This window comes from Centruroides sculpturatus, unplaced genomic scaffold (assembly GCF_000671375.1).
Source record: "Centruroides sculpturatus isolate CEXI.00-Female unplaced genomic scaffold, Cexi_2.0 scaffold1244, whole genome shotgun sequence".
NCBI lineage: Eukaryota > Metazoa > Arthropoda > Arachnida > Scorpiones > Buthidae > Centruroides > Centruroides sculpturatus.
Window position 1 is genome coordinate 59,952 of NW_019385519.1, and position 23,256 is coordinate 83,207.

At 28.3% G+C, this 23,256-nt stretch overlaps 1 protein-coding gene across 1 annotated transcript in view; it reads left to right on the forward strand.

Moving 5' to 3' along the window:
- The window catches only part of LOC111639748 (glutamate dehydrogenase, mitochondrial-like), a 51,603-nt gene extending 29,261 nt beyond the window's left edge, over window positions 1-22,342 (forward strand). Inside the window, exons 4-11 of the mRNA XM_023385690.1 lie at window positions 1,872-1,960; window positions 5,395-5,493; window positions 11,992-12,129; window positions 12,520-12,660; window positions 17,410-17,614; window positions 17,689-17,780; window positions 21,031-21,093; window positions 21,163-22,342. Of these exons, the coding sequence (XP_023241458.1) occupies window positions 1,872-1,960; window positions 5,395-5,493; window positions 11,992-12,129; window positions 12,520-12,660; window positions 17,410-17,614; window positions 17,689-17,780; window positions 21,031-21,093; window positions 21,163-21,282 (947 nt within the window). The 3' untranslated portion in view covers window positions 21,283-22,342. The remainder of the gene's footprint in view (window positions 1-1,871; window positions 1,961-5,394; window positions 5,494-11,991; window positions 12,130-12,519; window positions 12,661-17,409; window positions 17,615-17,688; window positions 17,781-21,030; window positions 21,094-21,162) is intronic.
- The last annotated feature ends 914 nt before the right edge of the window (window positions 22,343-23,256 follow it).

A 23,256-nucleotide genomic window follows, 5' to 3' on the forward strand; every position in this document is an offset into this window, starting at 1 on the left:
TACTATAAAATAGTACGACATTTAATAGTTATTAATCCTGATTAATACTTTTAGTAAGTACTACAGATTTAATATAGAGATTGCATGCTTTTAACATAATTATTAACTAAATGTTATTAATTCTTCTCCCATTTTCGAAAATTCCAGAATTTATTCTAAATGTAATATCGCCGTCTTCCTCCGCGACCCTTTCACTTTTAAAAATCCGCATATAAAATAGTACGACATTTGATTGCTAATAACTCTGATTAACTCTTTTAGTGAATACTACAAATTTAATATAGAGTTTGTATACTTTTAACGTAACTATTAACTAAATTTTATTAAAATTTATTAGATGCCACTCCGACAGTTCCCTTGTGAGTATAAGTATTATTGTATCTATTATAATGAACTGAATTTCAAATTCTATGTGACTTGCAATAAATTCTCTATTCATGACCGATACATTAGTATATTTATAAAAAGTTCTTAATATGTAAATGATAAATCTGTAGTAATGTGACTTAGAAAATACTAAGAAGAATTATTTAATTATCATCATTTACATAACTCTTATTAATATTAGCTTGCATTTTTAAAATGATATAATTTTTTAAATACAGAGGGTTTACAATTAACTTAAGTTTGAAACAATTGTAACTATACTATAAATTTAAAATACATTTGTTTGTCCAATACTTTTGTCACAGATATTGTCCAGACAAAGGGATGTACAAATGCTGTTCTTGCCGTCAGTTTGTTTGCATGATATACTTTGATATACAGTAGCTATTGCACCATGTAGTTTGTGATTACTAGTTCTGTTTCAAAAGTATCATTTAAATATTTAAACAAATTGCTTTCATTTTATACATGTTACGAATTGATATGTTATATAATAAATATTTTAACCACTCTGCAAATATACTTGTCAAGGTCGATCACGTGGCACTGGAGAACAATGTCGATATCGGCAAAAAAAATTTAGCCAAAAATTACTGCAAAAAAAATTCACATAAAAAGGAATTATATGACAATAAAGAAAGATTTTTTTTTTTTCTTTACTACACATAACTGCTTAAAAATTTTTTTCCGAAACAGAAATGAGAAAAATACATGGGAAAATTCTTAAAAATTTTCCACGTTTATTCTCCACTACATTGTGATAGTGCCATATCTGACTAACCCTCTCTACAAAGGTTAAATGTGTCTTCTTATTTACATTTGTATGATGTAAGTAAGGTCAACCTTTCTACATAGAATATGACTGTTGCATTTACTAGTAAGTTAAATAGAAAAAAGTTTATATGAAATTTACTGTCCATGTCTTTCTGATACACAATCTTGTGTATCAGAAAGACATGGACAGTAAATTTCATACAGAATTCTTTCTGAAAAAAATTTGTCATTTTTTGATATATTAATTTTTTAATGTTAACTTAAATCTGTCAACAAATATTTAATGTTAGTTTTCTTTATATAACATCTTTATAATTAGATAAATCTTTATAATTGTTGGAAAAGTGATATTAAAATGAAATTTTACCTAATATTAATTACTTTCATCTTTCTATTGTTTAATAGATTTAAGTCAATGATAAATATCATATTTTCTCATTCGTATTTATAAATTATTGTGAAATTTTACATGACAGAAAAAAAAATTGTTAAAGTAAATAAGTTACTTTAGTTATGAAAAAAGTTTATGTAAAATATTAAACAGTATAAGAAGTATCATAATCTTGAAAAAAATCTTTTAGTTTTGAAATATTTGATGATTATTTCTATTTTTTGATATATTAATTTTTTAATGTTAACTTATATCTGTCAACAAATATTTAATGTTAGTTTTTTTTACTTGTTTTTAATTCTGAAATTGCTTGTTTTAGGTCATTCTGATCTAAATTCTCATGCATGTGTGACAGGAAAGCCAATTAATCAAGGAGGTATTCATGGACGAATATCTGCTACTGGAAGAGTAAGATATTATTTTGTTCATTAATTATAAAATTAAATAACTAAGAGAATTGAAAAATTAATTTATAAGTGTAATAAGTTACATCAAGACAATAAGTGTTTATGTAAACAGGCAACTACCAGATCATATTGGGCTATTATATTATGATTATTTAAAATAATTACTAAATTTGTCACTAGAGGGAGGTATTAGGCACCATATCTTATTAAATTTAATAATTATAATTAAATTAAATAACAACCAAGAACCTTTAAAATCCAGTAACACAATTGAATAAAAACATCTAATGAACGTTTTTGACCTTGCCCAAGGTCTGCTTCTCTAAATTGTGTTACTGGATTTTAAAGGTTTTTGATTGTTTGTGATTCGTTCCAGTAATTCTGTAAGAAGATAGTTTTTAAATTAAATAATTTAGAAAATTCCTGGAAAAAAAATTGGCTCAAAATGGGACCCAAACTTGCAACTGCCACTTACCATGCAGATGCTTTGCCAATTACACTACCCAAGCATCTGATCTGATCTTCCCTTCCAGATATATTTAAACATGAGATAATCATTGTTGGGTACATATGGTGCAAGCTGGGGATCTGTTCAGCCAGTGTCCACATCCTGTAAACTATATTATCTGGTGATTGTTGGCATATTATGTATGTAAATTGGGTTTGTAGATGTTGGTTTATATTTATGTAAAGATTTTTTATTTAAAGAAAAAAGGTGAAAAGAATGTTTCTCAAATTTGAATTTATACAAATTGAATAGAAGGATGTGATAAATATATTTGAGTGGAGAAAATGAAGAAAGTAGAAAAGAATCTGAGTTTTTAGAGTTTAATAAATAGCCTACAATTTATATACATGTTATGATACAGTAGAACCTCTATTATCCAGACTAATTGGGGATGAAGGTAGTCCGGATAAGGGAAAATCCGGATAATCGAAACAAATACTTCAATTTGTCTTTTAATGATAATACAACACGTTTTCTTTTCGATGACATATCAGTAATATTAAAAGTGAATACTGTATTTAAATCGTGATCAAATTTTCAAGAAACAAATGTTCGTATTGAATTCGGACTACTACTGACCAGCGCTAACAGACTACCTATTGTTTAAAAGGCCCTCTGGTGGCGCAAGAAGACGGATTTTATAAAATAAAAAGCAGTTGTAACTGCATTTTATGAATAAAAATTTGACAAACTATTTATCATTTTATGACGAGTAAAATTTTTTCGTCTCGTTCACGGCTTTTAAGTAATGCATAAACCTTCGAGGCGCGAGGCCCTTCGGACCGCCAGGCATAGGCGGTGGCCCACGTCGTCCATGCCTTACGCCGCCCTTGGTCATAGAAGTGATGTAATTTGAATATAAATTATTTATAAATACGTATGTCAAGTTATATTTTTATTACTACGTAAAATATATTTAAGAGTTTATGACCACTGTGCTGGGTGAGACATTGTTGAAACAAAAAATGTCATGCATTCCATCACGTACATAAACAGTGTCATAATTCGCCAGTGCAAATCAGCAAATTCGTAAAATTTTTGTTTATTTTGAACAATCTGGATAATGGAGGTCCGGATAATGGAGGTTCTACTGTATCTTCTTTTAATAGCAAATTTTAAATAAAAAACAAAAAAAAAAATGATATACTTGAAAAAAATGATAATTACAAAAATAAATCTAATTGATCATTATTGATTATAATTTGATAATAGTAATGATAATGAATAAATTATGTTGCTATTCTTTAATCAGGAGTTTACATATGTAAAAATATCAATTCTTTAAACTTCTGATATCACACATTACCAAACTACATTATTTTTAACTCTTTTCATATCAATATATTTTTGTGTATTACTTGTTTTCAAAAATTTCACAATTTATTTTCAAAAATTTATATATAACAACTTTTGAACATTATCATTAAATAATGATGAAATTTTCATATATAAAACACATTTTAAAATATTTTTAAAATGTAAAAATATTTTTAGGGAAAAATCCAAATTAAATTGTCTGTATAAAATCTACATGAATTATAATAAATTTTCTCCTGAAATTGAATCTTCTATCATTCTTTTTATTTCAACAATTTCATTTACAATTTTGTGTTTTTACTTTGATAGTACAAAGATTTTGAAACAATGTTGGGAATTTTATAAAAATCAATAAATATTTAAGAATATTATTTTTTAACTAGATGAGGATGCAACTAAACTTACTGTATTTGTTGAATTCAGCAATATATTAAATGTCATTAAATGACGACAAAAAAACTTAAGGAAAAGCTACTGTATTTTATTTTTTCACATAACAGTAAATTCTGATTACCAAAATGATTTAAAACAAACAGTTTTAAATCAATGTTTTTTTTTCTGTAATAAATGCTTTAAACATAGAAAATATATTAGGTAATAATTTAAGTTTGTCTTAGTTTTAGAATTCATTAAAAATAAAAAATTATCAAATGAAAAAAAGACATTTATTAAATTATTGTGTATTTTTCCATCTGCATCATTAATTTTTAACAAAGCAAAGTAATGTGTAATTCTTGATATTTTTTAAGAAAAATTTATTTTTTACATTTACAGCCAAGTTTATTTACCATGTGAAAAGCCAGTAGCCTAACTAGCCATCTTTTCTGTAAGGGTTAATTTTTCACAGTGTATTATTATTTTCTGTGTGTCATTTTGATGGCAGTGGTCATTGTTGAGAAGTTAAAATAGGATTTTTAATGGCTGGGGCTGTTGATTGATTGATTGATGCTTGGATGCTATTTCGTATGCATTTTTGTTCAAAAGGAAAGATTTCTGAAAAATGGTCATTATTTAGAGATGGCTGTTATTAAAGTTCGACTATAATTTAATATTTTAGGTTTTATTATTATAATATAGCCTAGCACTCAAGCAGTCATGCTTTTGTAACAAGATTTTCTTTTATTTACATAATTAAGATTGATTGATTGATAATATAGCAAGAAATTAATTTACATCTTTCAGGATGATTATTTTTTAAGCATATTTCTCCTAGGCTGACAATTATTTGACCTTGTGTGGGATTGGAATAAATTTTCTAAGTGACCTTGATTTATGCCTTTAGGAAGTTCACTCTATTGATATATTTAGGTAGTTGGTGGGTACTAATAATATTAATGTATAAAATTTTCAGATATGAAATAGAATTACTATTATATTATTGTATTATATAAAATAATGAATATTTAAAATGTAACCAAGCACACAGATATACAAAGTGACAATCATACTCTAATGGATAAAACAAAACAGTTTTAAACAAAAATCAAAGTAATATAAAATAGTTCTAAATAATTGAATGATAGAAATTATTGAAAAGTAAATTATTTTAAAAAGTAATAAATAAAAATGAAATACTAAAGTATNTATATATATATGTTTTATATTTGTAGGGTGTATTTCATGGCTTGGATAATTTTGTAAATGAAGCTAGTTATATGAGCATGATAGGAACAACTCCAGGTTGGGGTGGCAAGTCATTTATTGTTCAGGTAAATATTGAAATTCTGTAATTTAAAAATTCTGATGAGTATATTATTATAAAATGTAAATATTACTGTATCAGAATACATATATGTATTCTGAATAGTATATGTGTATTAAAACATGCTATTTAACCATATCAAATAAAAAAATTAGATTCCTATGTTTTTGAGAACAGTTTTTCAAAAGTAAAATATTACTACCTATTAAGTAGTTGTTATTACTTATTATTGAATTGTCAGACATATAACGTAAAACTGATAAAAAAAAAAATAAATAAATAAATAAACTAAAATCAAAATTGTAAAAGAAATCATTAGTTTATCATCACTATTTATTACAACTTGTTTATTATTTATAATTGTGGCTTCTAAAAAGATGACCTGTACACTATATAGTGTTAAAAAAACTTTTCATAACATTAATAAAGTAAAGAAGAATCCCTATTTACAAACTTTCAGACTTAGTTTGACCATATATCTAAAATTTAAATTTTGCACAGATTCTGAAGTTCTCTTGCCGCTCATGGGGTGACATTGAAGTCAGTCTTTGGCCAGTAATAAATAATTAATGTTGACTTATTTCTATTACGTGTTGTCATTTTTCATTTTCATGCAAATTTTGAGGTTCCATTGCTGTTTGTAAGGTGGCATTAAAGTTTGTAATGTTGGAGTAGTGATATTTTTCCCTATTGTTTTTTAATTTTTATAAATTTTTACAATTAGTGCTTCAAAAATGTGTCCTAAATGTAATAGTAAATGTAGCAGTGGAGATAAATGCAAAAAGTTTCACTCAGTTACCAATTAAACTAAACTGGGCATTATAAAACTGCATTTGAAGCATCTGTTACTAAGCAATAGTGAGTGAGTAAACAAACATAATATATTCTATTAAATACATTGAAGGATCAAATACTAACAATAAATGGTTATTTTCTGTATAAATTACTTTCTAAGTTAGCATTTGACTTATAATAGAATTTTGAAAACCTAACCTGTTCATAAGTAGGGAAGCACCAGTATAGTAGAAATTCTTAAATGATTTCTATTTGTCTATTGTTTACCAAATTGACTGATTTCTTTCTTCTGTAAATCCTGAAGATGATAGATATATGCTGAGCTGTAAATTAGATTACTCTTTGTACTATCTAATCTTTGTCTGAGGCAAAGCAACTGGCTATTATTGTTTGCTGTAGCTCATAAAAAAATCCTTGATGGTAAAGAATGTAGAATTAACTTGCACTATAATTTGTTTCTTTAAACTAGTTTTCCTGGATAATTGTTACTTAACATCTTTTACATTATGTAGGTTTTAAAAATTATTCATTAAACTCTGCATTTTACATAGGTTTTATCACAGTTTCACATATGCAATTAGTAATATTACAATCTCTCATAAGAAATTCCATACACAAGACAAATTTTATTGTTATGTACTTGCATGGCCAGAGGAAATTGCTAAAAATATTGATGCTGTGCAGATTATAGTGCAAGTTAATTATACATTCTTTTCCATCAAAGAATTTTTTATGATCTACAGTAAACAGCAATAGCCAGTTGCTATGTCTAAGAGAAGGATTAGATAGCACAATTTTAAGCAGACAATTTCCTTTGGCCATGTAAATGTCTAACAATAGAATTTGTCATGGGTATGCAATTTATTATGAGAGATCATCACTAATTGCATAGGTTTCATCACAGTTTTACATATGTGAAATACTGAGTTTAATGAATAATTTTAAAAAACGTATGTAGTGTAAAAGATAAGTAACAATTGTCAGTAAAACTAGTTTAAAGGAGCTTAGAACAATTTTTTATTGCAGTGAAAAAAATTAATTTAATAGTTACCATAACTTTGTTATTACTGTGACAAACTGTAGCTGCAACGATCAAGGTTTAAATTTGATTTTGTTTTTCCCCCTTTCAAAAAAGATTGTTTGTATATTCAGTGAGAAAAATCTAAAAATATTTAGTATTTACTATTATATATAAATATTTAATATAATAACAATAATAATAATAAATTATTAGTCATATTAGGCCATAGCCTGTTATTACAGGGAGTTATTACATAGAATATACATTAATCATAACCATAATAATAATATTTGGTATTATCTGTTCATCTTATTGCATATATTGATTAGATCAATTCAAAAACTTTAATCCTTAAAGGAATTATATACAAAAGTTTTTTGCATAATTGTGCAATTTGTAAATCATAACAGTATTTGCATCTTGGAAAAAACGGTACATAAATATTTGATATATTGAAAAGCTGCTGAATTAAAGAAAAAATTTAAATTTATTGTTAAGTGATAACAATTACTGTACATTTTACTACCTAGAAGAAATAATTGTAATTAATGTATGAAATTAACTGTTTTTATTAGTAAATAAATGTAAATTGGTAGCATCACCAAGTTGTGAATTGTAAATACATTTTCTGCTTATTCCTGTACTAAATATTTATTTTGCTTTCATGGTTCATCTATTAAAGCTTTATGCCTTGATAATACGATTTTTATTATTTTACAATTTTTAATATTATATGTTTTTGTTTTATGTATTAAAATTTTTATTAAAAACGTAAACATTTGTGAGCACAGATCTCACTTTTTATAGCCAGAGTTTATATTTTACTAGATCACTTTGGCTAGTAGAAATATATTTTATTTAACAATTGAACTATTAGATTTAGTATATGTAAATGATGATATAGAGTTTCTTTGCTATCTCAGTATTATCTAATAATATCCAATAGAACATAATGTAAACAATAGCATACTGCTTAAATATATATATATCAATAATTATACGTTAATAAAATTTCATTATATTATCTCATTAAAGTGTGTATATATATATATATGTTACCGGCCAAACCCGATTTCGGGCCAAACGGGTTTATCCTACGCGTGTCAGGATATACTAGTTTAGCCTAGGACAATCTACTTTGGCCTAAATACTTTAGGCTTAACTAGTTTGACCTAGGCTGAACTGATTTATGATTTAGAATTATTATTCAAGTATATTAATGGTTAAAATAAAATTAAAATGCAATCAATTAGATGAACAATATCTAAGTCTACTTAATTATAAAAAATTGTATTGATTAGAAGTGACACAACACTTGTACAAAGCTATAAAATAAAAATAAGCTAATCAGTACTTATCAGTTTGTATTTTTTTTATTAAGTTATGCACTTTTAAAGGCAATTAACTTCGAAAATATTTTCAAAAATTCAAAAGAAATAATAAAAATAATTTTTAGAGTCAAACTAAAATTAAAAATGAAACTTATTTATGCTTCTTAGTGTAACATAAAATATTTAATTTTTTATTTATTTTTACAGGGTGTACTGTGGTGGCATTTCGAATTACACAAAATCATTTTTTTTACACTGGCATCTATTTGTAGCAGTTTTTGGTACAACTGCATCTCATAAAATCTTGTCTTGTCCCAACTGAATGTTTGGTAGCTGCAGTCCTTATTGAGATTTGAACATTTTGATTAACATCACTTTCTTGTAGAAATTTTTGAGTACAAATGTCGAATTCAGTTCTGTAATAAACAAATATTTTATTTTGAGCAAATTACATAACATACTTATGCTTTTTAGATCAAACAAAACGGCGTTTAACATTGCACTTTTTTTCCTTTGAAGATCTTTATCAGGCCTTCATTATAAGTAAATATTATACAAAAACCCTATCTGAAAAAATTCATAAAACTTGAAAACCTCTTCCAAATATAAAAACAATAATCATCGAAATCAGTTCAGATTTGACAGTGAAGTAGAGTAACATGGTCATTAAAAAAGAATTTCTTTTTTTGAAGTAATTTGAGAAAAAATAAATAATAAAATGCATAACTAACCTGCAATAGAGTGTCTGCAATATTCCATGCTTAGTTCCAATTTTGTACAGGCCATCATTGTTTATTTCAAGAACAACGCCAATAACATTTCTTAGGTCACTCCTTCCTCTGTCTACATCAGGAATCAGCACATTATCTCCCACTTTAGCTGGCGGATGCGATTTGTCAGAAGCAGATTTTATTTTTTTTTCCTGTTTCTGAAGGTTTTCAGCAGCTGTTTGTCTTGCCTTTTGGATATCATCACCAATTTTAGAAGTTTCAGTATCATTACATCACTATCATCTCCTGAATCATTGTGATCATTTCTGTCTATGGGTTAAATCAGTTTCAATAAGTTTTTGAAGGTCATCTTCATCTTGAATATCCTTTATTATTTTGGTAGTAGTAACATCGTTGAAAGACCAACTCTGGGTTCAACTCCAAACATAGCTTTGTAAGGTGATTGCTTTATGCCCGAATGATAGGCCCTGTTTTTCATAAATTGTACATACCTCAAGCCTTCTGACCATTTAGTCGATTGATTATCTTTTAGCCAACAACTGATCATGTTCTCGATGTCTTGGTTGGCTTTCTCGGCAGAGCTCTGACTTTGGCTGTGCTGGGGTTTTCCATGCACTATCTTAAGTTCTGGCCAAAGACTCGTCATTTCACATATAATACGATTGACGAATTCTCTTCCATTGTTTGACTGCAAAATACATGGGGCACCTATCGTCAAAAATATGTCATTCAAATGGTAGGCTGCTACTTCAGCTCGTTTAGATTCCAAAACACAAAGCAAAATAAACTTGGTCAAGTGGTCTTGGTAGACCATGATAAATTTAAACTTTCCATCAGGTTGAGTCTGAAAATTGATGAGATCCACTTGGCATCTACTGTTCATTTCAGAATGTAAAATTGGCTTAGAAACTAAACCTCTCTTTTTTTTTTCATCTTCTTTTCTTGACATGTTACACACACAGATAAATAAAGGTTAATCATCTGTTTTGTGACATTAGCATATTTTTAAAATGTCTCAGCCAATAATCTGTCACCGTGTCTGACAGCTCTGTGAGCTGCATCAATAACATCATACAATTCCTCAGGGGAGTAAAGTATTTTATGTTCCCTTCACTACGGACAACAAGTTTTTTAACGGAACCAGTGTTTAAAATTGCAGATGATTTTATATTTTCACTTTGCAAAATTTCTTTTAAAAGCCACTCTCTCCATTTTAACTGATCAACTTGAATACTAGATGATGGCTCATCCATAATAACAATATGAAAACAACACAAACCTTTTAAATTAGGTACGTTCAAAAAATCAAATTAATACAGCTTCACAAAAGCTTGTGCACATAAGTACACAAGTCACAACATGATTGTGCGTAATGAGTGAATTCGCATTTTTTACTGGATGCTCGCCCTCTGGTGTTTAATTAAAAATAAAACTATTTTATCTGGGTCATTTGAATCATTCTTGTGTATTAACAGTATCTTTACTGCTAATACACAAGAATGATTCAAATGACATATAGCAATAGCAATAGAGAAGCTTTCTGTTGCGTTTCAAATTGAAATTTCAAAGCCGTATGGGAGCCCAATATAAATTTTCGTCTATTCCCACATGAAAAACATGATTATTCGAAAATCGGTCAGTTATATTTATTAGCTTCTCCAAATTCTGAAAGAGTGGATTAGACTTAAGAATTGGCAAAAGTTTTCCCATTGTCCAGCTATACAAGAAGTTATACTGTCAATTTTAAAGGATTTTTCCTTAATTTCCTTAAAGTTTAAAATGCCAGTAATTTTATGGGGGATGTCAGAGCTGATGATTTTTAACACAAAGGGCACAAATATGTATAGAACGATCTCGCTTGTTTGTTTCAATACCACATAATGACGTGTTTCACTAGCAATGATTGTTCTCCTTCTATAAAATTTCTCGATTATCAGCTATAAGCAGCATATATCATATAGTTCATATTTAAAATTTTTTTAAAATTCTCGTTTATATGTTTTTCAAATAATCTTAAGAATGTTCCATATCCACATTTCGTTTGAGAATGCTTTAACCTGAGGAAGATCTCCTGTGTAGATAGAAAACGTTTGTGTTTGCATTAAAATATTTTGGAATTTGTACTTTTAAGGTTCAGAGGTTTACTGTTTTTATGATATATATCATTATATCGGACAGTAATATATGATTAATTTTACATTACTAGTTACAAATGATCCAGATAAAGTAGCCATTTTGTAAAAATGCACAGCCCTCTATAATTCACGAAAAATGCAAATAGACAACGAAAGCATGATAGAAAGAGACGTGAGAGGGGAATCCCCGTGTTAACAGGTTCCAATGTGTTTATTTTATCACTTGCAATGAATAAATCAGTTCGGCCTAGATCAAACTAGTTAACCCTAAAGTATTTAGGCCAAACTAGATTGTCCTGGGCTAAACTAGTATATCCTGACACACATAGGATAAACCTGTTTGACCTGAAATCAGGTTTGGCCGGTACAATTTACATATATATATATTTTTTTTTCCATTGCCAATAATGATTTCTTATATTGTTCAATGTATATCATGCATTGTTTATGCAGAATTAATGACTTTCATTAAAATAATAACTATTTTTATAGGGACTTGGTAATGTTGGTCTTCATGTAATGCGCTATCTCCATAGAGCTGGAGCAAGATGCATTGGAATTATAGAATATGATGGGAGTATATCTAATCCAAATGGTATAGATCCCAGAGAAATTGAAGATTACAAGTTGGTAAAAAGATTTTTTAATAAATTTAGAATAAAAATTTTTAAATTTATGCAACAATTTGCTATTAAGTAATTTATAAAATTGGTAAAATAGCAAATTTCAAATGTAGTTTTTTAAACATATGTTGTTTTTCATTTATATATTTTGGATAAACTAATTGATAAATTATTGAAGTAAATATAGTGTAATAATTATAATGTAAAATTCATTTAAAATTAGATATACAATATTTTGAAAAATTTTAATTTATTTATTTGTATGCTGTTAAATCAAATTTAAAGATAAATTTTAAAAATTATATCATTTTAATACAAAAGTTTAATTTCAAAAAATTATTTAAATGTTAGGGGAAAAAGTGAGCAATGAATTTCTACATATAACTTCTTTTTCCAGAACAATGGAACAATTGTAGGATTTCCTGGAGCAGAACCTTACAAAGGAGAGAACTTAATGCATGAACCTTGTGACATATTAATTCCTGCTGCTGTAGAGAAAGTTATTACAAAACTGAATGCACATAAAATTCAAGCAAAGGTATTAACTGATTTATTGTAAAGTATATATCATTTTTAAAGTACTTAAAATTAGATTTTTTTTCTCTGATTTGTTTTTATAAAAAGAATTGCAAAAAAATTTATATTAGTATTACAAATTACATATTTGAATAATGTTACATTAACTTACAAAAAGGTATAAAATTAAATTTTATATATTTTTGTACTGGTTACTTTTTACTGGTTAGATGGGAACTTGGTTCCTGTTTGACCAGTGGTTCCTACTGGAAGAAGATAGCCAAGGCTATCATCGAATAATTATCTGCATATTCAATCAGTGACATCAGAACTGAGAGAGACTGATTAATTGACTCCCACTATCCCTAGAACACAGCTCCATGAAATTATTTGTAAGTAACCATGTATTGAGTAAAAAGTTATTTTGTAAACTGGGTCTTGTCTCAGTGCCCACTTCACTCATATATGATCTTTAACTCCTTTCATTATCCTAAAAGAGAGATGATAGATCCTTTCTTCTAAAGTAGGAGGTATTGGATCACTGACCACCAAATCACAGACTTCAAAAATTTTGGTTAATCTTTGGTAATTAAGCAGAATTCTATGAATTTTGCTTTGATATATCAAAGTATATAAGTGTATTAATAGTAATTATACATTAAATTCACAAGTTAAGTAATAGTAATTATAGGTCTTTGTAGATTTAAGCTATAATTGGTATCTAAACTAATTAAATTTGTTTATTCATTTTAATTTTGATTTAATATTATCAAATGTTTTATTAACATTTTAAATGATATACTTACATGCATAATAAGTTTTATAAGATAAGTTTGCTAGGAATCTGACAAATTTGATTNATAGGGGGGTCGACTGTACTTAAATGTTTAAGAAAAAGTTTTCCTTTAGTACTGTGCTACAGAAACTGTCTCCATAGACCTGTGCATGTACCAGTTTATGACCAAATATTCCTCCTTCACACCTGCACAAGCATATCCTGCTCCAGCCACCAGCATCACCTTCTAGTTCTGGAACTTTTTCTGGATGCACCTCATATTTAAATAATAAATATTTATACAGTGAAACCTCTTAATGGATCCTCTAATTAACCTGTAATAACTCACAAATATCTGACACCCCTAACAGTTATTTTTGCAATCCCCAGATCCTTGAAATAGAACATCTATTATATCTATCTCTGAATAGCAGATGCTGTCAACCATAACACCTTTATGAAAACATAATATAATTTGTTCAATATTCTGAAACAATTATGAAATATGAAATATTTTAAAACAAAAACAAAGAATCAGCTCAAATACTCTTTCAGATGACAAATTTTGACCATAGGCATTGAATAAAGACTAGTTGAAAATAGGAATGGAGAGAAATGCAGGTTGTAAAATTCCAGACAATACTCTTTTTCTATTAGAGAACACTAACCTCGTTAAGTTTTCAATTGCCACTTATCCTCATACATATTACTGTTATTAAACTTTTGTGTTATTGTTGGAATTAAGCAAGAAACCATAAACTTTTTCTGAGTTATTCATTCATTTAACAAGAACCATATGTACAATACAATACAGTGGGTGATCAGTTAACGAACATAATCCATTCCAAGACTTTGTTCGCTATCTGAATTGTTCATTAACCGATTATCAATTTACCATAGGTTTTTATGAGAATTTGACTAATTCATTCTGGAGACCTCAAAAAATAAATAATATATACTTTCTTACTATGTTTGTTTATATGTAATAATAAAAGTACATATATACACAGTGTTGCATTTTTATTAGTCATATTTTTTCCATTTGTTTGGGGTTAAAGAACCTGTCTAATATCAATTGCTTTTCCCTCTTCTTTAGGATTTTTCAGAAATAATTAATAATAGCATTGTAAATGTAGAGATCCCTAAGCCTACTTACCTCAACCTGGTTTGGATGCCATTATAAGACCGTCGTTCTGACATCATCCCACTTCTTCAAAAAAATGTTTAATGGCAGATATTGACATTAATTCTCTTTTTTTGGAAGAAAACATATCTTGCTGAGTTTCTTGGTGTTCTTCATTCAAGAGTTCTTGACATTCTTCTGTCATCATATCCTTTTCAGGTTCCATTATCAGCTCTTCAATGTTCTTATTTCTCAGATGTGATGTTACTCCTTAAGCTGCTTGAGTCTTCTTGATAATACAGTATCTTTCTTAGATATGATTGAACTGCAGCCTACTGTAGATCTGTTCAAGCCATACTTCCCAGCAACAACAGACAAACATTGCTAAACCCGATATATAATATAGCTAAATAGCAACCAAATACCGAATATCTATCAGGCTAGTATAAGGCTAATTACTAAATGAATTATGTGACCAATTTGGCTCTAGAGGTAAGTGTTAGGTGCCATCTCTTATTAACATTAATAATTATAAATAAATTAATTAATTTAAATAATTTAGAACCGCTGGGAGGAAAAAATCGGCTCGAAGCGGGACTCGAACCCACAATTCCTGCTTACCGTGCAGATGCGTTGCCAGTTACGCTATCCGGACCTCCAGTCCGATCTCCTCTTCCAGCGTATAGAAGCTAACTATATAACCATCGACGGTTATTACAACGCCGGTTTTTTCTCTTAGAGGTTCTAAATTATTTAAATTAATTAATTTATAAATAATTTTTACTACCTTTCCTTTGGTTTATATATTTTCCTCCAGGTGGCGTTCAGTAGCTTCATTACACTATATAGACTTAACTTTATACAACTCACACGTGTTTCTGGCGTTGTGTCAGCTGAGACCTTTCTTTTGTGCCTTTCTTCTCAGTATTGTATTTTTATTATTAGGCTTGCTTTGTATTATAAAGGTAAGTTGTATTTTTGATATATTTTTTGTAATACAATAGAGTCTTTGTAATCCGACATCCATCGGATCGATTTACTAGATTTTTTACCTTTGTAATGTAAAGGGTCGGTACAGATCTGGAAGATTTTTAGCAGGGAGAGTCAGGGAATCAGTCTGTCGCCTTTGCTCTTTATCGATCAGAATACATATTTAATTAACTTGTGCTGATTAAGGGTACGGCTATTTGAGAGGTTTTCTTCCATAAAATTAATCAAATCTAGACTAATTTCACTCGATATTTCCAAAACACGTATAATTTGTTGGAAATGATCGATATAAAATATGATATGAACAAAAAATTGTCGGAATACTTTTCGAGTGTACCCGTTCGAATACACCATTGCTTAAGCTTGTTTTCGTCGCGGAGCGTCACATCGGATGGCGGACGCGTACGAAGCTGTCACGTGACATTTGCCGGTGCTATTTCGGTCACGTGACTACTCATCTCTGACGTGTTCCTGATAACTTATTCTTTTTGCGAAGAATTCGCTGAACTTTAGAGACATCATTAACAGAAATATTAAAACTTCATTCCATTCTAAATATGGATTAAAATCAACATATAATAACGTATCATAATGCGATAAGTAACTAATAATTCTGTTCTACTTTTAAATGGCCTAATCTCTCATGTCGTAAACAAAATTGTATAAAATATTTATTTACATCAAGACATTAGACATCTTATGTTGCATCTGATTAATATTTATCATCATAATATATATCATGATAGAATTATGGCCGTTAGCGAGTGGTTTTCTTTTGTTGCTTCATATAGTCAATAATAATAATAAGTCGTTTCTAATTACAATAAAAATCTATAGTATATTATGATCTATCACGTGATGTCTGTAAAGTTCNACCGTCGATGGTTATATAGTTAGCTTCTATACGCTGGAAGAGGAGATCGGACTGGAGGTCCGGATAGCGTAACTGGCAACGCATCTGCACGGTAAGCAGGAATTGTGGGTTCGAGTCCCGCTTCGAGCCGATTTTTTCTTCCCAGCGGTTCTAAATTATTTAAATTAATTAATTAATTTATAATTATTAATGTTAATAAGAGATGGCACCTAACACTTACCTCTAGAGCCAAATTGGTCACATAATTCATTTAGTAATTAGCCTTATACTAGCCCGATAGATATTCGGCATTTGGTTGGTATTTAGCAACATCAGACATCTGCCAATTCTCTACCTTTGTTATTATACTATCACCTTTTGAAAATAAAAACCTATGCAAAACTTAACGAGTACTCACCTGACAGTCTTGCGAATACTATAAAAGAATTGTTTGTCAGAAAAATAAAAGGCTGGAATTACAAGGGAGTATTTCAAAGTTCGAGGAATACTATCTGATCAGTCTATATATTGTGTTGAGCATCAACATTGACGTCTCCTGCTCTCCAAAAAGTTACCTGAAGACAAAGGAAAATCAATCAGTATTTGCTATTTTCGTCACTTCTTTTTATGTTTGTTCAGTGAAGTGTTTGTTATCCGATCATGTGTTCATTGTCCGATCATAAAAATCTTTTGCAAAAGTGTTCGTATAATAAAAAATAAGTTATATATATCATAAAAAAACATTGATATTATAGTACAAGTATTTGTCTAGTGTGTGTTACTTTTTATCAGATAGTAAAAAAAAAAGCTCAATGTACTGTAACATAAGGATATATTAGATTTACTAAAATAATTTTACATAGATGAAATGACAATTATATAAATAAAAGTTTTGTTATATTAAAACTGTGTTTTCAAATAATGTAAAGATAACAATTGCATTCATTAACTTGAAATTATAATTTTATTTTTGAGATTATTTTTAGAAAAATTTGCTTGTGTTTTTGTATTAAATACTTGATTGTTTCAGATAATAGCTGAAGCTGCAAATGGTCCAACTACTCCAGCTGCAGATAAAATTTTAATAGAAAGGAATATTCTTGTTTTACCTGATCTCTATGTGAATGCAGGTGGTGTTACAGTATCATTTTTTGAATGGCTCAAAAACTTGAATCATGTTAGTTATGGGCGATTACTTTTTAAATATGAACGTGATTCCAATTATCATTTATTAGGTAAGTAATTCAAAAATAACAATAATAAATTGAAATGTATAATGGAATTATTTAGACTTAATTTGATTTTTTAGAAAGTGTTCAAGAATCATTAGAACGACGTTTTGGTAAAGCTGGTGGTCGTATTCCAGTAGTTCCAAGTGAAGCTTTCCAGAAAAGGATTTCTGTAAGTATAGAATTATTTTTTAAATGGAGTTTTAAAGAAATGGTTAAATTCGTGACATTGTTTGGTTACATTCAAAAAGTTGTGCATGAACAGTTGGTCTATTCGAATTGTCAGAAAATCAAACATCATTGATCTGAAGAAGAGATTGAAAATTCCAAAAATCACTTAATCCAAATAAATATTCTAACTCCTGTTTGTTTGTTCGTTATACACTCCTAAGCTGTTTAACCAATTGCTACAAAACTTGGCAGTTATGTAAAACATTCTTCTAATTTAGATAACTCCATACATACCACTTCAAAATATTAATTGGATTTCTATATTAATTAATTTCTGTCTATATTTGATTTGTGGCTTTACATGTAGTGCCATTTATTGGCAAACAATTTTAAAAATAAAGTAAATATAATTCATACAAAAATGGATGTAATTTAAAAAGCAAGAAAAAGAATATTATATTTACTTAATTACTGTGACAATGATATAGTGTGAAGTAGACACACTATATCATTACTATGATGAGTAGCATATAGCACTTTACCTGCATGGAGTTGAAAGTGTTACAATGTAGAACCTATAGAAGTATTTAATTTTCCACATCTAACAGCTCTGGTTTTTTTCATTTCTGAATGGTACTCTCTTAATTCTCTTAAGTGCCCACTGGTAGCTGAGTGGGTGAACTCAGCTACCAGTGGTGGTTGATCGTGGGTTTGTGCATGGCCAATGGGCTGGCAACATGGAGTTTTCTGGATTCTTTTACATTACATTAGTAACATGTAAATAGGGCCAATTACCTAAAGTCCTCATGATCAGCATCCTCTCAGCAGATTGTCCATGTGTCATGTTGTTGTAACCAAATAAATTCTAATAGTTTTTCTATAAACTTGCTATTTACCAGGACATACTTTCCATGTAGCTTATAGACATTCTGATAATGTTTTTAAAATGAGTTTTGCCACATACATGTTTGAAATTTATGATTAATAACTCTGGGAGTAACAATTACTGTGACTGGTACTTCATAAACCCAGGTGAAGTCATGCTAGTTTTATATATTTTTCAAAATGTTATGAATTATTAAGTCTTGTTGCTTGTAAGATAAAATGTATTGCTTAAATGGGGCACTAATCTGAGCATAAAGTATACTACTTTTATAACTCCAATGTCTTTGTCTATGAGATTAGTTCCAAAAAAATTATAAACATCTTATAATTTAGTTAAAACAGCTTAATTGTTAATGGTTATATAAAGACAGTTTTTTTTTTTTTTTTCAAATTGGAGAACAGTTTTTATGTGCAGTTCACATTAGTCAGTTTTCAAATAATCTATTTTGTGACGTGTGACATATCACATAATCCCAAAACATTAAGATAGCAAACTATTTCAAAGACAAATAGTCTTTGTTTGAGATCTAAATGTTTCTGGGATTATGTCATATGATCCATTTAGTTCTTTGTACACTTAAACTATTCTTTTTTCTTATATAAAATTTATTAAATGAAGTGGATAATGAATTAATTAAGAGATTAATTATTTATCACTTATTGTCAAGAGAGAGAGAATAATTATAAATATAAATACAGAAATTCCCATAATTCGTTCGAAAAAACAATTTAATAGTTTGGTATTGAAGGAAATTATCAGAAGTGACTTTTATGGTATTATCTGAATTAAGTTTTATTTATTCATTGATAGTATTGCATTGTATACATATTTTTTTATTAAATATAAAGCTATACTATAACACTTAAAAATACATACAAATCTTTATTACATTGTGTTTATCTTAGAGTGAACTATATTCTGTTGAAAGTATTAAAAGTTGATTTAATACTTAACAATGGTAATAAATCTACAATATATGCTAAAGAAATTTTCAGATAAAAATAATTTTTTGAATAGCATTATAAAACTACTATAGCAAGCTGAATTGTTAAATATTGTTACATACTAAATATCAGGTAAATTTGTGACCAACATTAAATGTGATCAGACTAGAAACTTCAAGCACATTTCTGCTCTAAATAATGTACTTTATCTTCATTGTTTTATATTTACTTATTTGGTCTTATATATAAATTATTTATTTTTATAAATTTGTCAATTTAGAGAGTTTTTCTGAAGTGAAATTTATATTATCATTTCATGTTTTAAAATATTTTCTTTTTCCTTTTAATTAATTGGCTATTTAGATTTCATTCATTATATAATTTATGCTATTTTATATCAGTATGAAACAATGATACATGCATGATAACTTCTAAAATTTTCTACATAAAACATACAACGAATCATGTAAAGCTTATTCACTGAGACATCTATTTTTGGAGAAGTGTCTCAAGTGTTTGCTGAATTATTACATATATTTCCTTTTGTAAGCTATATGATACAGTATTTCTCTGTATAACATGGTTGAAGCTTTAAGAAGACAGTTTCCTATATTTCCAGCACTTTAAATTGAGTTAAACTTTAAATTCATGTAGAAAAATGTTTTCTTTAATTCTTTGTCATAAGATTTTTATTATCCAGAACTTCTAAATATAATTTTACATACTTCCTTACACTTTCAATAACTAAAGCAAAAATTTATGCAATAAAATATTATTATGTGGTAATGCTTTACATCTAAATTTAAAATTAATTAATACTATAGTTTGTCGATGGAAAGAATCAGCCTGAAGAGCAAGGTCATGTGTGATGTCACTTCAGTTAAACCAATCAGCACATTCCCTAATGATATCAGCATTTTTCACATAATATGTCATCAGGCAATATGTGAACTTTATTTTCTCTCACTAGATAGCAAAACAACTTTTCCATTAATTGTGTTAATTTTTTACAGCATTCATTAACTGTAAAGAATTATGAATTTACTACTAAGCAAACTTCCTTGTATTCCAATACCAGAACATGAAGTTTCCATAAAACTGTTTATGATGGCAGTGACATGTCTAACAAACAAGGAAAAAAGCAGAAGTAGCTTGCCACAACTAAGCAATCAATGGCTGTTGCTCATTGGTTAATACCCAAGTTGATTCTTTCCATAGAGACTATAATGATATACTTTCTTATTTAATGGTCTGTTTACTTATTAAATTTTATGAATTTCTGTTTAAATAATAGCTAATTTGAACATCTCTGTAAATGTAAAACATGTTTATTTTTAAAATATTTTGTGATTTTTGTTTCAAAATTCTACTTTTAATGCAATATCGTATTATTAATTATTTTTCATGATTTTAATTTTTAGGGTGCTTCAGAAAAAGATATTGTTCATTCAGGATTAGACTATACAATGGAAAGATCTGCTCGGGTATGTGTAATACAAGTTATTTATTAATTTACTGTTGACAATCAAATAACTTTCTCATTTTTGTTGTAGGCAATCATGCGCACTGCAATGAAATATAATTTAGGTTTGGATTTACGCACTGCAGCTTATGTCAATTCCATTGAAAAAATATACAGCACATACAGAGAAGCTGGATTAACTTTTACATAAAGAAAAATGTTCTTTTTAATGACAAAAAATTGAGTAGACTAGATTAAACAAAGTCAAAAAAACTCATTTACTTTATTTCATCCATTTTAGCCTTTATTTTAGAAATCAAATAGTGAAATTTTGGCAAATTCCTTTGTACAAATTGCATATGTTTGTTCTGCTCAGTCATTTTCATATATTATATACATATATATATTATATATTTAAAGAGTTATGATATTTAGTGTGAATATGTGAAGTATTTTGTTTGATATGTAGAGATTTTTTAAACTATCTTACATTTAAAATTTTGTAAAGTTAATTAGAACTAAAATATAGTGCAATCAAAAGGAATTTGTTAAAATTATAATTTTCTATAATGAATTGTAATAAAATATTTTAATGTTCAAAATAGTTAAAACATAATATACAAAGTTTAGGTTAACCATCCACTTTTTTGATCATTTCTTTAATGAAATAAAGCCAAAGAAGCTTAAATAAAGTGGAAAATAGATATAATAATAATAACAATTTTGAGATCTGAAAGAATGCCAATCTTTCAAGAACTCAGGATAAGTCAGTCTATGGTCAAAATAATTCTGATGATGCCGATCTCAGTTTTTTATGAACCATTTTATATTTCTTAACTGAATAGCAAAGTGTTAAACTTTCAGTTTATATAACATTATTTGAATCTGAATGCAAAACTGCCAAACCTATATACAATACAATCGACTTGAAACAATACAGAAGGCTCTTGACAAAGTAAACTTTTGTAACATTAATATGGCAGTTATGTTTTATATAAATTTTGTGTGTCAGTTTTTTTATTGAAATAGTGTAATGATTAAGTGGATCGAATTTAATAGATAAAATACAAGTTCCTTATCATGATCGATCATTATAGTATTCTCCCTCAAGATGTTGGACTTGAAATAATTTCCTAAAAATTATTCTTCATTTCATTGTATTTAAATTTTAAAAGCATCCTAGCATCCTAAATTGTATTGTTAATTGTTTTAGATACTTTTTTGGAGCAATGTTAGAAGCTTTATAAAGTTATTTGAATTAAATGCTAATATAATAGACTTTTTGTTAATGTTTTTATTTTGCTGTATCATCATTGTAATGCATTTAACTTTTTATCATTGTGATAAGTTGAAAGAAATTTTACTAATTTATGGCATTAAGTAAAATTAACAATAGTTTTAATTTCTATATTTTTAATAAACATAACAATATATTAAATAAAACATAAATGATTTTAAAACATTCTTACCAAATACAGAATTTTTTGCAAGTAAAAAATAAATCTACATTGAACATCATTATATGCAAAATTTTTCTAGTCCCTTAAGTGGGAATTAAATCCAAATTTAGCAACTTTTTATAATATATTCTAGAATTTTTTTATAAATAATTTAAGTACAGTAGTTTGTCTATCAATTCATTTCACAGAATTTATAGATCATCAGGTTAGTCACTATAAAATTTGATCATATAATAATAATAATAACTCTCCCGTGGTCACCACCTGGTCGTGGTGGGAGAGCCCAGTAATTTTACTGAACCATGGAGCAATGCAGGCTGGAGCACAAGCTCCTGGTAGGGACACCCATGCCAGTAAGGCCTATGGGGAGAAATGAAGCTAAGAGTGACCACACACCCACATTCTGTGGAGATAATTATTATGGTAGTAACCAGATCAAAGTATGACACCAGCTCGGACGTCGCCCGGGTTAACAAGGTCCACGTTTGTGGGTTAGGCAGAGGCTCACGATTGAAAAATAGGCTCCAGTCTCCCTTGGTTATCGGTGGCAAAAGCAGCGCCGGCCTAAGCATGACTACTGCAATGCCCTCAACAGATGTGAGGAATCAACCTAGCCTTGGTGTTTCTGTGGCAATGCATCCACAGATCACAAAGGCTGGAAAACCACGCCAACGGATGAAATGGACATCAGAAATGAACGAAAATCACTTATGGCTGCTGCTATT